The sequence below is a fragment of the Meleagris gallopavo genome, chromosome Z, assembly GCF_905368555.1.
Source record: "Meleagris gallopavo chromosome Z, MGAL_WU_HG_1.1, whole genome shotgun sequence".
NCBI lineage: Eukaryota > Metazoa > Chordata > Aves > Galliformes > Phasianidae > Meleagris > Meleagris gallopavo.
The window spans coordinates 62,224,716-62,240,335 of record NC_139435.1 but is presented as its reverse complement, the minus strand read 5'-3'; the positions used below and the strand labels follow the sequence as shown (position 1 = coordinate 62,240,335).

At 38.4% G+C, this 15,620-nt stretch overlaps 1 protein-coding gene across 2 annotated transcripts in view; it reads left to right on the top strand.

Annotated features, from left to right (window-relative positions):
- The window catches only part of EPB41L4A (erythrocyte membrane protein band 4.1 like 4A), a 133,385-nt gene that overhangs the window by 100,298 nt on the left and 17,467 nt on the right, over nt 1-15,620 (top strand). For both annotated transcript variants that reach the window (XM_085213232.1, XM_085213231.1), the window contains 5 exons: nt 1,912-1,993; nt 5,802-5,885; nt 6,489-6,602; nt 8,246-8,293; nt 12,253-12,330. In XM_085213232.1, coding sequence (XP_085069358.1) covers nt 1,912-1,993; nt 5,802-5,885; nt 6,489-6,602; nt 8,246-8,293; nt 12,253-12,330 — 406 coding nt within the window. The remainder of the gene's footprint in view (nt 1-1,911; nt 1,994-5,801; nt 5,886-6,488; nt 6,603-8,245; nt 8,294-12,252; nt 12,331-15,620) is intronic.

Here is a 15,620-nt window from a genome sequence, read left to right as displayed (position 1 = left end):
AAGGCAGCTGCTGGGCATTGCATTGCGCATAACTTGTTTTGTAAATGCACATATGCAGAGAGATATATAAAAAAGAAATAAGAGTAATGATTATATATTATATATCATTATGACAGTATACAATCATTATATAAATATATATAATATACATGTTACATATTATATATAACAGTAATGATTATATATATAATAGTAAAGATTTTCTATATATAAAATTACTATTTCTCTCTTCCCTTTTTTATTTTATTTTATTTTTTTTTAGTAGTAGTTTTTATCTCAGCCCGTGAGTTCTACTTTGTTTTCCCATTCTTTCCCCATCCCAATAGGAGAAGAACAGTGAGCATATGGCTGTGTGGTACTGAGCTGCTGCTGGTTATATTGCAGGATATACTTAAAATCTCTGTGCTGAAGTAGAGGGGAGTGCAGAGACTTTCTGTGTTAAAAGGGGTGGCATGTGAAATTGGGATGTACTGTGGAAAAAGTAAGTAATGCAAAAGGGAGCCACTACTTAATTTGTGACAGATTTTAGTTTTAGCCAAATGAAAAAGCTCGAATTTCCTTGTTAGCTGTTACAGGCCTGAGTCAGTCTGTTTCTGTGTCTCTAACATCCCTATTGTCCTGTCCAGAGCTGATGTGTGCTATTAATGATGTTGCTTTGCTGTTTCTCTTAACATCTGCTTCAGTTTTGAGAGAAATGAGTGAAATTACCAGTCAGAAGGGGAACACCTGAAGTAAAGAAAAATTACAGATTAATAGTAATGCCACAGCATGGAAACTTAAATTGTAGTGTTAACAGAAACAAACTTTTATTGGTGGTTAGCACATTTTTTGCTTGTTATTTCTCTAGCAGAGTTGTGCGATGTACCTTTGCTACATACCAAGCTAAACAGAACAGTTCTGAAGTGTATACATCTGTACAGCACTGTATGGTGTCACTTTGACTTCAACCTAGTTTAAAATATCCAGATTCCCTTGGCTCTCAGTGCTTCTGAATTACAAATGCACCAGTCTGTTTCTTTGAAGGCTGTTATGTAAATGCTCAGAAACTAGGGAAAGTATACCTTCATCCACTTCTTTAGAGCTCTGGTGGCTTCTCTTGTGCCAACAGAGTGGAAAAAGTGGGATCATTATGTGATTCTTTGGTTCTGTATTCTGCATTGGGTACAAAACTAGAAACTAGGCAGGTTACCTTCAGTTATTGGCCAGTTATTTCTTACTCATTCAAAGTGAGACTTAGCTGTCACTTTTACTGCATTACTTATATATATCAATTGTATAACATCATACATATGATGTAGTATATTTATATTATTACTACATAAGAATATTTTTCATTCTCTTTTGTATTTACATTATTTTCGTAGCTGTTTGTTTGCAGTTTTTATATTTGCGCTCATGACTTAGGATATATCACTGTTGTGCACAGTGCTGCTACGTCAGTTTGAAAGGGTTTCTTGGAATGAACGTATTCATGTTGCTTTACTATCTAATCTAGAGATTGTTTTAGAGTCCACAGTAGCTACACAGGAGATTGCTAAGCTCATAGCGCAGACCATACAGAGTTTGCTTATATTCTCCACACACCTCTCTTCTCACTGGCAAATGGAGCAGGAAATTCCCTCCTGCTTGCAATGGCATAGTGCCCCTGCGGGAACAACAGCTGCTAATTCCTCTGACTCACATGGAAGAGTAATGAATGTTCACCATGTTGAACTGCTATATTGATATGCTATAGTTAGAAATGAGAATAAGACACAAAAGTGTGATTCTTATACCTCCGTACGACATTTGCCAGATGTCTTCTGTATAATTTTATCTCACATACTCTGCTGGGTTTAGTAGGCAGTCAGATTCAACAGATATGAATAGATCTGCTGAGGAGGTGTCCTGTGTTTTTATTTTCTTTTTCAGGATCTAGTGGCATAAACCAGATTACAACAAATGGGGATAATGAAGGAACTACGAAAATTATTGCACCTTCCCCAGTGAAAAGGTGGGTAGACCAGCAATTCCGTTCCAGCTTTGTGTATTGCAGTGGATAAAGCAACACATCCAGGAATCATCAATCACAGCTTTTCCTGCCCTGAAATTTAGGACTCTGATATTTGCTGACACAGGTAACAGAGTGCTGCCCATTTACTTCAGCAAGCCCTGATCTTCTAAGCCAGAGCAGAAGCTTGCTCTGGTGATGCATAGTTTGGAAACTCACAAGTCAGGGCACATTAATGGGTAGATGGTCTCTGTTTAAAATCTGATAAACCAAATTGTGACATAAGGGGCACTGATCAGGACAGGTGTGAAGACCTGCCTGTCTCTCTCCTGTTCCCTCCTTCCACAGGCAGAACAAGCTCTGCTTGGGGTTCATGGACAGGGAATTGCTGGGCATGGCCTTTCTTCCATCAGTGCTATTAATGTGCTCTCCATCACCTGTTACACCGGTAAATCCAAGAGCACAAATCTCATGTTTGTTTGCAGTAGTGAACTGCCAGGTCTCCTCTGGGCTTGTATGGTGTGCTGTGTCAGTGCTGAAGCGCACATCTGTTCATAGACAAGACATATTTGAGAGAAAGATGTGAGGTTCAGATTCAGAAGGGGATTTATATCCTCACCCTTAATTTTAGGTGAAATTTAGGTGCACAAATCAAAAACAGATGATCTGGCAAAACAGTAAGTCAAAAACTCAGCACCTGGCTCTTCTTGCGTAGTTGCCTAGATCTCTGTCTCTGCATGCTCAGTAACTCCAACAGCCTTTTTTTCAGCTGAGGAACTCTGACGTTACCCTCTCTATTGAGTCTAGGGTCTTCACATGCTGGGTATCTGCACTGACCTCCAAAGGAATGAACAAAAGATGTACTGTAAATACTTGATGGATAGGGTTTCCTGTTGCCTGATATTTTAAACTGTTCTTCCAACAGAGAAGAAATGGATTTAGTTGTCTCCTTAATTTAAGGGAATTGGAATCCAGTATTCTTGCCCTTAGAAAATAATACTGATCACAGAATACTTACGATTTTTCCTCTTCATTCAGCTGAAGCTAAGGCCATTGTGCAGAAAACAGTACAGGATTTGGTAGGAGAGAGACTGGTCCAAAGGACGAATAGTTTTGCAGAGATGAAAGGGGAGGAGGAGCCCTTAACTACAGCTTATGTTCCTAGTGCTGTATATATATTTTAATCAATGAACTGTTTTTGTTGTTGTTGTTTTTCTCTAAAAAAGCAGATTGTAGAATGGAGATTTTCAATGTGGAGGCTTCAGAAATTCTTCTGGGTTTAGTATCTTAACTTGGCAGTTCAAAAACAGTTCTCAGGCAGATTCTACCTTACTCATGATTTTAAATAGTATTAGTCAATTCTAAACATCAAAACAAAAAGTTGAAAGTGACTTTCCTTGCATGCTTTCTGTTTAGAAATAGGTCTGTTTTTCTGTGTGTCTGTGCCTGCATGAGTATGGACCTTTCATGTCTATACAGCTCATGTACCTGGCAGGCAGCACTCATCCTCTGTGAAACATTTACAGTTTGGTAGTTTACTCCATCCTGTGTAATCCTTGCATTACTTCTCATTCATGCTTACACAGCATCTTTCAGCAGCTTTTATGAGCTGAGTTCTCATAGTTTTAACATTTTATTTACTGCTGAGTTAGTCATCCCTTCTGTATAAGTGATGTAAATTCAAGGTTAGTCATAAAAATAATAATAAAAAAAAAACAAAACAACAACAATCTCCCATGAAAATCAGATCCTGATCTTTTCTAAATCTTAGAGTGAACTCAGTCCCTTTTGTAGCTAATTTCCTGGACACAGTACCAGTATCTGCGGAGATTCTGTGCTTTCGCTCTAGCTGTGAAGTGTCTGCATCTGCTCTAAATGTGTAACGAGTCAGCAATCTAGTGCAGTGAGCTCACCTCTCAGCATTATTTCTATTTCTTTCTCCTTTTAAGATTTGAAAATACAACTCAAATGTCTTTAAAACTAACTTCAGTCTGAGAATTGTTTGGCAACTAATGCTGTGCAAAAAAAAAAATTGCTCTCTGTAATACACTACAGAAACTTGTTTACCCAAATTACTAGCTTACTCTGTTGCAAGCACTTGTTTTTCAGCTTGTGCAAATAAGAATCAATGATTAATGAGTGCATTACTAAGAAAATGATTTACCTGATGAAGTGTAATTCAGTTTCTTTCCTGCTGATTTACTGTAGCTTTGCATTTTGTTCGCTATGTGAGAATTAAATGATTAACTCAGTGACCTGTAGTAACCAAAGGCTGAGGTTAAGAGTGGATTACTGAGTTAAGTAGCCACAATTTTTTCATACAGTGGTGTCTGTCACCACCTGCTCTGTGCAGAGGGCTCTGGCTTACATCCCCCTGTGTAAGCACCTGTAAAGCCTTTTTTGCTGATCAGGTTGCACTTTGGAAAGATCTATGGTCTTAATGCTTGTAGTAGGTTGTTGTCAGTAATATTTCTTGAAGAGCTTAGTGGAAACTAATATGGGTTAGTTTTGTATTAAGTGACCTGCTTGTTCAGGCTGAAATTGAACTGTAAGGATAATAATGCAGGAAAGCGTGGGAGAGAAGATACTCGTAAGAGCATGGTCCACCTGGAAGCCATCTTATAGCACTTGGAGTGGCAGTGACCAGGCTATCCATAGTCATTAAGGAGCTGAGATTTGTAGAACAGCGTGAGAAAGTAAGGAGGAAACAAAGAGCTAGAGCGTGTTGCTAGTTCTCTCCTTAACACTCAGAGGTACTGGTTGCAGACGTTTGAAGCCTATGTTATATGCTGGGTTAGGTGCCTTGATTGTGCTGGTAATTCACATAGTAGCAGTCTGTGAAAACAGCATTTCATTTTGTCAGTTCTCTGATTAGTGTCTAGCAAAAAGGCAGCATAAGCAGTTGCTGTGGGAAATTATGTTACTCCCTAAGCCTGTAGTCAGTCATGTTTTGAATAGTTACCAACCCAGCCTTTGTTGCTCTGATCTTAACGTACTGTAGACCTACAAAAATGACCTACAGAAGCATGATAAGGATAACCTGAAGTATGTGGTGATGTCTCTACTGGGAGAGATTAAATAGACTATGATTCTTTTACTTGGAAACAAGATGAGCCAGGTGTTGCATGTATGAAAAAATAATGACGTGGAATCTGTGATTAAGGAATAATTATTCACAGGGCTTTTCCTTTCCCCCCTTTATTTTTTTCAGTCCGTAAACACAGAACTGTGAAGAACAGCGTAGAAGTTTTGAAATGGGTGGAAGATGTGAAAGAAAGTAATTTTTTTGGGAGGGGGAGGGGGCAATTTTTTTGTACACTGCTGTCAGGAACAGTTTGAGCCCAAAAGACAAAAACGGCCAAGAGGTGTTTAAGTAAATTCATGTAAGAAACTTACATCAAGAGTTCTGTAAAAAAAGAGCAGATAAAAATTCTGGTTCAATAATCTGTTATCTGCAGATTGTAGAAGGCTGGAAGTGCATACCGTATCTCTGCTCTACTGCTAGACTTCTTGCTTGAGCAAGAAGTTCTCATTTGTTTTGAGACAAGATTAACTTTTTTCTGACTCTGTGCAACCATAATTATGTGATTGTGGAGCTGTCTTTCAGGTCTTCCCTTTTTTTCTTTCAGTTTATCTTTCTAGGAGAGATTCTCTAATGTATCAGCTGTTGGCCTTCTTTTACATGGCAGGCAAATAGCTGTGTGCCAGCTCTCTTCAGTGACTATATTCCTCAAAGATCAATTTCTAAGAGATGAAAAAAATGTGACCTATGCTCTATGGATTTAAAAGATGTATCTTTACTTTTATGTAGCTTTAAAAATACGAAAAATGAGAACAGTCCAGAAACCCAAAGAAGTAAAACAAGTGCACCATGGGAGGAAAATGGCCAGCAGAGGTAAGGCAGGACATGATATCTTAAGTATTATGCTATGCCAAATATTGTGCCGTGGCAATAGAGTGAGGGATTTTGGTATAATGTGTTAATATACTAGCATAGTCACTGTAATTCTGTCTTGCAAATAAAAGGATTGATCCTGACATAAGTAATCAGTTAGAACTCTGACAGGATAACTGTATGAATAAGAGGTAGTAGTCAGTGAACCTGAAACCTGAAAAATGACAAATGCATGTCAATACCTCATTGTGAGTTATGTAAATCTTCCTAAAGCACAGAAATTCTATAGCAACATGTATATACTTGGTTCTACATTTTGTTAGCTTAGAATTGTCATCTTACCAGTGCTACGTGGTCTCTGCCCTGTATTTTAAATGTTCAGTGTGAAATACTTGCTCTTGGAAAGCAGTACTGTTGCTATATTCACACATAGCATGTGTGAATGCACATGCTTGCATACTCTGGCATGTGTATATAATGGAACATGTGAATGTTTGAATGTGTGAACCTTCTCACTGTCTTTGTAGATTTAATCTGGGTTATCCGACTTAACTATTGTGAAAGTTGAGAAGTCAGTTGTTTGCTTTTCCTTTTTAACCCTAGTGGGCTGTATAATTCCCCCAGTGACCGCAATAAATCACCAAAGTTTCCTTATTCTCGGCGACGGAACCCATCGGGTGGCAGTGAGAACGAGTGTGGGCAGCCAGTCCGAAGGAGGTAAGAGCCCTGAGGCCTATCACAGTTAGCTTCTTACAGCAGGAAGCTTATGGTCCTGAATACTCTATGTTCAGTAAAGTCTCTTGAAGACAGTGCTGAGTCCTGGGAGTGTCAGTTGTTAGTGCAAAATGAAAACTTGGAACATGGAATCTAATTTTGCAAAGTAAATTTTGATCAGGGCTTTTGCTTGATTGTTTGTCCTGTGTATGAGGAAAATAATTTTGAAAATATGAAAAATTATATTATTTGCACTTGAAAGATCCTTTCATATGGATAGGCAGTTATTTTGCTTTTTTTCTGATAGCTCTTGCTTGGTTGACATGAACTTCCATTACAAAACAGTAACTTAGTTTGAATTAAGTAACTTAGAAAACTGAAATTAAATGGATGGAGATACTTTGCTTTGTGTCCTGGAGTACGTCCAATAAGTGAATCAGTGACAGCTCACATTATGAAGTGATAGTACTTACAGTCTGCAGGTTACCTGGGATGGTTTGTCCTGCTGAGAGGCTGTTTTCATCACCTAAGCTAGCTCAGATACACTGGTGCTGTCGTCTGCTATGAAATATAGATGCATATAGCTACTGTGCTGTATTCACAGTCTTCCAGGACTACTTTACAAGCCCTCACCCTGAAGCTTCTGACATCTCTGATGCAATTCTCTGTTGGGCTTTCAAAGGCAAAGTTTACAAAGAGATCTTTGAAGACACAGCCTTATCTATGAGGAAATCTCAGTAAATGAGGAGGTTTTATATTGTCAGGTTCCTGAGCTGCTCCAACCTTCTTACCTGCCCACTGCTGTCTAGAAAAGCAGTGAAGAAGCTCTACCATTGTGTATGTTTAGTGAGCTCATGCAGAAGTTAAATAAAGTAAATCAGAGTCGTTCATCTTAAGTTGACAGAATTATGTTGATTTTCTGTTGAGTATGGCCCTTATAAGTGTAGATAGCAATGTGTTTATTGACGTGGATTTTCTTACTCATTCATAACTTTGTTGTCAAAAGATATTACTGGACTCTGTTAAAACAAAGGAATGCAAAAGCACTGCAAAAGGATCTTACAGCAAGAAAAGAGTAATGTTAATGCACTATGCAGTAGGAGGTTGTTTTGAGATGCAAAGAGTGTGTCATCTGGGGTTTACATTTGACTCATCTGCTAGCTAGACAGGTGGTCATGCCAATAACAAGTTTTGTCTTGGGCCACAGCACCACCAGAATGTTTTTAAAAAGTCTTATCTCAAATGTAAGACTGTAAAGGCTGACAATAGAGAGTAGATTCTAACCTAATTAAGTCTTCCTGAGTCTTAGTTGAATTCACATGCTTTCCTTTTTCAGCTGTTTAATAACAATAGCTACGTTGCGTATACAGACTTAACTGGAATTAAGAGGAAAACATCAGGATTTGCTATTCTGAAAACATTAGAAAGCTCTAACGGCCAGCTTACTGTGCTTAGCCTTTCAAGTCCAGGTTTTGCAGTGAGAACCTGAATGTGATCATGCCTTTGCAACTTACTGGAGTTGCCCTGAAAAGTTTAAAACAAGCACAAGTCTTTTTTTCTCCATCCTAAATAGTGAAGATGGAAGCTTTTGTGTATTTGTGTTATGTGCTCAATTACATTTAATTAACACTTCCTTAATATCACAGGAAAACCCAAAACAGTGGTGAAGATTCGGATTTAAAGCACAGGAGAAGGTAAATATATACACGATAGCAGTGATGAAGTGACAGTGAAGGTACTGACGATATTTTAGTTCCCTGTATCTCCTCCCTTCCTTCATCTCCCCCATTCTCATGAATGTTTAAAAGGTTTAGTGTGGTTCATCCATTTAAGTTTCTCTTTCCAATGCTCTCTAATATAACCTTACCACATCAGCGATTCCTACAACCTGCCCTGCATGTTATTTCCTTTAACCATATTATAAACAGTTTGTGGAAGTTTACTGAAGGCTTGTCTGCAGCTTCAAAGTCAATTCCAGAAGTCTGAGTTATTGAATTTTAAATCTACATATTGTGTTTTGACTTGTCTAGCCTCCCGATCCGCTTTAATTTTGTCTGTTTAGATATCAAGTGTAATGTCACTTATCTCCAAAATGTAGATGGAGAAGCATACCTGTTCTTCTTCTCTCTTCTCACTTCTTCTCAGAGTGTCTTTTGTTGTACAGTCTTGTCTGGATGTCACACTTTCAAATAAAATGCTGGTATAAATTCAGGTGTGTGCTTCCATGACTTCAACTTTTTACATATTTTTTAAACATATTTTTACATATGGAGTTCTTTGCTGTGACTCTGTGCTCTGCTTCTCCTTGTTCCTGTGCTGGCTGTTGGTAAAAGGGCCTAGTAGAGTATATTTTGATGTCTGACTTTTTGAAGCTTGTGAAGGAGGGAAGGCACTCCCAGGATCTGATTCAGTGCACCAACATGGGAAAGGAGCTCTGGCAGAGATACAAACATCTCGGGAACAATCACAGGAAGTCAGAGAAAGAGCTCGTGTACTTTGCACCTAAGATAACATTAATTTTTTTAAAGATGTAACCATTTCAGTTTGCCAGTGATACACCCACGGTGAATGTCAAGAACACAAAACAGATGAGGTAGTAAGGTATTTCAGGTAGGAAATGCAAGTGCTTAGACAGGATCTCTGCCTGAAGGCTGTACGTTGCCAATGTACAGATTTATTACTGTATGTAGCAGTAGACTTCCTCCACTTCTTCAGTTTGATGACCCTACTTAAATTTTAATCAAAAAAGGACTGTATCAGTATGTACTGTATGAGCCTCCTCTTTCAGATGTTTCTCTGAAATACCAAATCCTATCCCAGAGTCCCTGCAGGGCTGTTTATATTCTGCCTCTTTTGCCTGACAGACTGTTTCTTGCTCCATGTGTCAGACCATATTGGACATGATTCTTCTTGAGCTAGAAAACATGAGATAAATGATAAAAGCTGCTTTGTAATTGCTTGAGGTTGGGGTGAGCTTTTGTGTTCCTGCACCTGGCTTAGGAAACCACCTTTATTTTTCTAATTTGCTTTTGATACCTTATTCGGTTCAGTAAAAACTGATGTTTAATATGCAGTAAAAGATAACATTCTGACAGCTAGCACGAGTAAGCTGCCACTCATCTAGCAGCTCAGTAGCCCTGCTGTCTTTCTGCAAATGCTCTTCTGACAGTGAAAACAAGGTAATTTGATGTGCATTGCTCAAAAGGTAGATCAGATTTTCATTCCTAAAAAGCTAGAAAAAAGCTTATCTTGAATTTGAGCAAATAGGCTTATATTGAATTGGAGCAAATATCATGTTTTATCTTGCAGTTTTGCTGCCTTGCTAGTTTATAGGGTAAATTGTTTAAATCAGAGCAAGGAAATACTTGAACTGTGAAAGTAGAGCAGTTGCTGTGATGACCAGGAAATTAAAAAAAAAAAAAAAAAAAAAAAAAAAGTTGCTCTGGTGACCTAGTAATGCTAAGAGTGTCAGTGGTTATGAGGTATGGGAAAGGGGGAAGAGAGAGGTGTACTTTAGCCGAGAGTAAGGTTGCTGTAGTTGTAGGGCATGTTTTGCTCTTTGAACTCTCTGAGCTTGCTTGAGCCAGTACCGTTTGTATGCTGTCTTTTAATCTTTTCTTCCTTTGGAGCAACATTTTTTCTGCAGAAATATACGAAATATACATCTCATTCTGACTTCCAGCTTCACCCAGAAATGTGTTTTTTTTTAACCTGGTAAACTGTCTGTCTTGAAGCTCTCAATGAATTTAAATTATGAACCATAAAAATTGGAGGCATGAGAGTATTTGGTTCTCCTCTGGAAAGTATTTCACTTTCCTGAGACTATTCCCTGCAGACAGCTGGGCTGAACTGATTTTCCTAGTCTTTGGTGTGCGGTGTGCAGTTATTCTGAAATATTTCTGGAAATTATTCAGTTACTTTAATAAAAGTTATTCAGGTTAATGCTTAGGAGAGAGGGGAGATCAGCCTCCTCAGTGAGCTTTCATTTCCATAGACTCTGATTCACTCAATGATGCACCAATCTGATGAAACCAATCACAGTTCACCAGAATCATGGGCAGATTTTTGCGACTTACGTGTGATGGAAGGACATCCACTGCAATGCCCTGGTTTCTTACTAAGAGTGCCGAGCAGTTAGAATTCCTGATGGAGATGAATGCTGTTCTCAGTAGGAAGTATCTTCCATCTTTTCCCATCCTGTTTGGGCTCTTCTCTCTAAACTGTTAGAACACAAGCTGAGCAGGTACTTGTCCATAGCGTTTAACCTCATCATGAAGTGCTTCCTCTTACCTATTCTACCAGATCAGCTGTCTTCACCTTTCATCTTATTTGAGGGGCAATGTAACAAGTCTGCTCTTTTAACAAAGTGGCTCAGAAAAGAATGAAGAAAAGCCAGGAGGAGCAAGAACGTCAGCAGCATCAGTAGTCACCTGCTTGGCTCTCCTATTTTATGCTCAGAGTCTTAAGAAGAAAACTTTCGTGTTCCACTGCAGGAAAAACATCACCAGTCTTAAATCCTGATGTCCAGAATTATTCTGGACCATCTCATGTTAATTTTGGTAAACTTTCTCTCATCATCTGTGGCATTTCTTTAGGGCTGAGGCCGTGATTTCACTGGACAGTTGTCCAAACCAGATTTTAATGCTGTATTTTAGGACTTAGTCCAGCAGTATGGTAAAAGAGCTTTTATTTCTGTGACAAGAAGGCTCTGACATTTGGTCTGTCTGCTCCAAAATGATCTGTGGCAATCAGGGATTTAAAAGTTTCTAATGGTAGTGGCCAAGTACTTTTCTGTACTGAGATGAGCTTACCAGTAGGTAGTCAGATCCTCATTTTCTTCTTGAAGTTTAATACTTAGTGTTACCTGTCTACTTTGTATCAGCCTGGTCCACTAGTCTTTTTCAGTAATAAATAATCAGAGCCATAAATGTCATCTTACCATTTGAAGTTCTGCAGTGGAGGTGGTAAAAAAGGTGCCATTTCCTTTTTTTTTCCTCACATGGTGCACCATCTTTGTAGCTGTGCCTGGGATTGTCTAAAGCTGTGCTGATAAGCACGCATGCCACTCTGTGTCTGTAAAGATCAGCAGAAGTACAGTGCTAGTGATGTTTCATCCATACAGCCCAAAACGCAAAAAATGATTTGAGCTTATTAGTAGCTCAACTTAAAAGTTACAGGTGAACAAAAGACAGATCTAGAGAGCATTCTGATTTGCCAGCAAAATCAGAATAACTGTGCACAGTTTCTGTTGGGAGTCCCACGGTAAGAGGTAAGAAAAGAGCTAGAATGCATGTAGTTTAAAGGCAGAACTTTTTACACCTCAAAGGAGTACTTCACTGTGACATACTCACAAAGAATGCTGAGAGCTAAAATAATTAAGCACAAAAAAACGCAGTGCAATGATTCAGAAGGAAAACAGCAGTCACTTGACAGTGCATTCTGGGTGCTTCCTTTGAAGCAGAAATTTCCAGTCACATAATAAGCAAAAGATAGTATGATTCTCAGGTGTAGACAAGCCTTCTAGACTCTTGTAACTCTAATTTTCCTAATACTGTCTTTTCAGCATTGTTTATTCCTTGTTGAGAACATCAGCATATCTTAAAAGACGCTAGTGGTTAAAGTGATCTTGAGTCCTTGCTTTTCTCTTCTCCAGATCACGTTCTCGTTGTAACACCAGCAGTGGCAGTGAATCCGAAAATTCCAACAGAGAGCATCGAAAGAAGAGAAACAGGTGACCTTTTTATCGTTATATGAAACACAGACAACTAGAGAATAGATTTTCTTGAGGCAGCCCTAATAAGAACTAATGTTTTTTATGTATGCAGTCCTCCCGAAGCAGCATCAAGTTCTTGCTTGAACAAAAAGTGAGAGAATTGCAGTATTGCATATGTACCTTTGGTGAATGCTACAAATATGTACTCTCACCTAATACTTGGAAAGATCTCACCAACGAACTGCAAAATCAAATACTGGATGTGTTTATAAAAGACTTTTAGTATTGATACAAATAAAGTGGACAATGGTGGATATGATATTCACAGCATATACTTTAACACTTCAAAATTTTCAAACATCTATTTCTGGCAAAAAATATGCCATTGTGGCAAGTAGAAGAAATAGTTTTGAATGGATCCGAAACTTGATGTTGTTTTTAAATGCTTGCACTTAGTTAGGTCAGTATTTTTATTTTCCAAAATGTGAACTGTAGGCCTAAACCCAGAATATGTACAATGACAGCTTTTAATAGAAAAACAGCAATTAACATCGAGTGATGCTAGTAAGTTTTGAATCTTATGTTCTATTTTTCTTGATGATAAGAAGTTGGCATAACAACTAACATTGTAGCATTTTTATATTGCACTTGTGGTAGCAGCATGAGAGCTTATTTATAAAATGTATTTTAGCAAAGCACATAGAACTTCATATTGCATAGAACATATGAGAATATATAGAGCATAAGAGAACAGTCACTGGACAAAAGAGGGGTTGAATAAGATAAGTTTTTTAAGTAAGTCTCCACAACCTGTCATGTTCCTTGTTCTTTCAGCTACAGAATTATTAATGATAAATTATTTTCAGATATTTTGAAGATAGAGATTTGTTTGATATGTTAAAACAGTGGTGAGAAATGTGTATTTTAAGCATAATTTTCAAGATTTGAATAGATTCTGTAAAATGCTTACCATTAAAACAGTCTTGTATAAAGCTTAGCTGAACTGTGAGATTTGTTTAGCAATTGTTTAAATTAGATCAGTCTTCTGAGATACTCAGTTAACAGTGAAGTACTGTGCATGGAGCTTTTGTTTTCTGGGTGAGCTCTGAAGTTTGAGTGAAGTACTGGGAATTTTCAATGATAAGTGGGTGCATTCTGTATTTCATTCTCTTAGTACAATCTTGCCTGCCTTTTTCTCCTGTGAAACTCTGGGTGTTTCACAAGCAAGTCAAGGAAATTAGAGACTAGCCACAAGAATGTTTTTAAAAGATTTCTGCAATATAATGATTGAATGGTAAGAAGATTTAAGTAGTGCTTATACTTTTTCTGAAGAAGTGAATGGGCCTTTACCAACCTTAGTTTGTGGAAAAGTGCTTACAATTAAAAAGAGTATAATCAATTTGTATGAAAGGACAAGAATTTTAATGTTCTTTTGACATTCTCAGAAATGTAAGATATGCTAAAAATGTTGAAGTGACCTAGGTGGTCACTTGAAATCAGACAAGATCAAAAGTAATTTTCAGTGCTAAAGTAAACAAGCATTATTTATGGAAGGTCATGTATTTGTTCCTTGTCAGCAAAAGCCAGTCATAATGAATTTTTGCATTTTGTTAGCAGACACAGCAAGAATCTAATAAGCTAAAAGGACACAGGTAGTGATTAACTTTCCCCTTAGCAGAGGTGATCCAGCTCCAACAGAGTTAGTTGTGACAATACAGTGAGGCTTCCAAGTGCTTTTATTCAAGTTTATCTGTTGCATGGATGAATATTAATTTATTTCACAGTATAACAATTGAGTTCCTGAGACAAGCACACTGAGTTGTTCTGTGTATTGAAACTAATGTCAGCTTTTTATCAGATGAAAATAAAATATCATGGAAAAACAGAATTGCAGGTGAGAGCTACTAAAGGTAGAAAGGTAGGAGAAGATTGGGAAGAAAATCTTTTACTTTATCTCAGTAGATCTTTGCGGTTTTACCTCATTATCTGAACATTTTCTCCTAAGCAAATATTCATAGTAAGAAGAAGAAACTGTGATGAATATTGGTCACTCTGAAAGTAATACCTCCTATTTCCATGGAAACTGTAAAAAGAGCACAACAACACTATTTGATAGAGAAAATTCTTAGCCACAAAACACTCTTTTTTAGTCACCACCAATAGCTGTGTGTTTTTGCCAGTGATAATTAGATTCTGCATACTGTGCTCGTGAAAATATGTACCAATGGAAGTAAGCTGCAGTTGCCACTGCTGAAACACACCACCCACCCCTCACTGTACTCACATAGAATTATGGAATCATAGAATGGCTTAGATTAGAAGGGACCCCAGTGATCATCAAGTTCCAACCCCCTTGCTGCAGGCAGGACCACTGACCTCCAGATCTGGTAACAGACCAGGTTGCCCAGGGTGCCATCAAACCTGGCCTTGAACACCTCCAGGAACAGAAGATCCACAACCTCTTGGGGCAGTCTGTTCCAGCACCTCAACACTCTCTCTATAAAGACCTTCCCATCCACTGTTTGGTCTCCATAAACATTCAGCAGATGTTGGTGAATGTAAATGAGTGCAGCTTTTTCTGCATTTCAGTTCCACACCTTTGCTTCATATGCACTTCCGTTCAGATACCGTTCTATCAGACTGCCCCTCTGTTGCCATCTTTTGCACAGCAATGAAATGTAATGGAATATCAGTGGGAGGGTTCAGTCTACTGCTGTACCACCATAATCCAGCTCTGATGCCAAGGGCTGACATAATAAAGTAGGAGGCATTACTTTCAGAGCAGTGCTCATACTTCAGTTACAGAAGAAATATCTGCTTTTTTTCTGGTGCTATAGTAAACCTTTATCATGTGGATAAAAATATATTGAGCTTTCTTCAGGCTTCTCCAGGCTGAGCAGTTCCAGCTCTTCTCACAGCCAGTCTTTTCATCATCTTCATGGCTGTTTGTTGGACACTCTCTGCAATATCCATGTCTTTCTAGTTCTGAGGATGCCAGAACTGGATCTGGTCTTCCAGGTGTGGCCTCAACAGGGCTGAGCAGAAGGGAAGGATCACCTCTCTTCACCTGCTGGTGATACTCATTCCACTAATTCTATGCCCTAGACACCATAGGCCTTATTTGTGGCGAGGGCACACTGCTAATGCATGTTCAGTTTTGTATGTATTTGCCCCCTCTGGGCCTTTTTTACAGAGCTGCTTTCCAGCTACTGGCCTCTAGCATGTCCTGATGCCTGGGATTGTTCCTTCCCAGCTACGAAGTTCTTTTTGCTGAACTTCATGTGATTCCCGTGAGCTGATTTCACCAG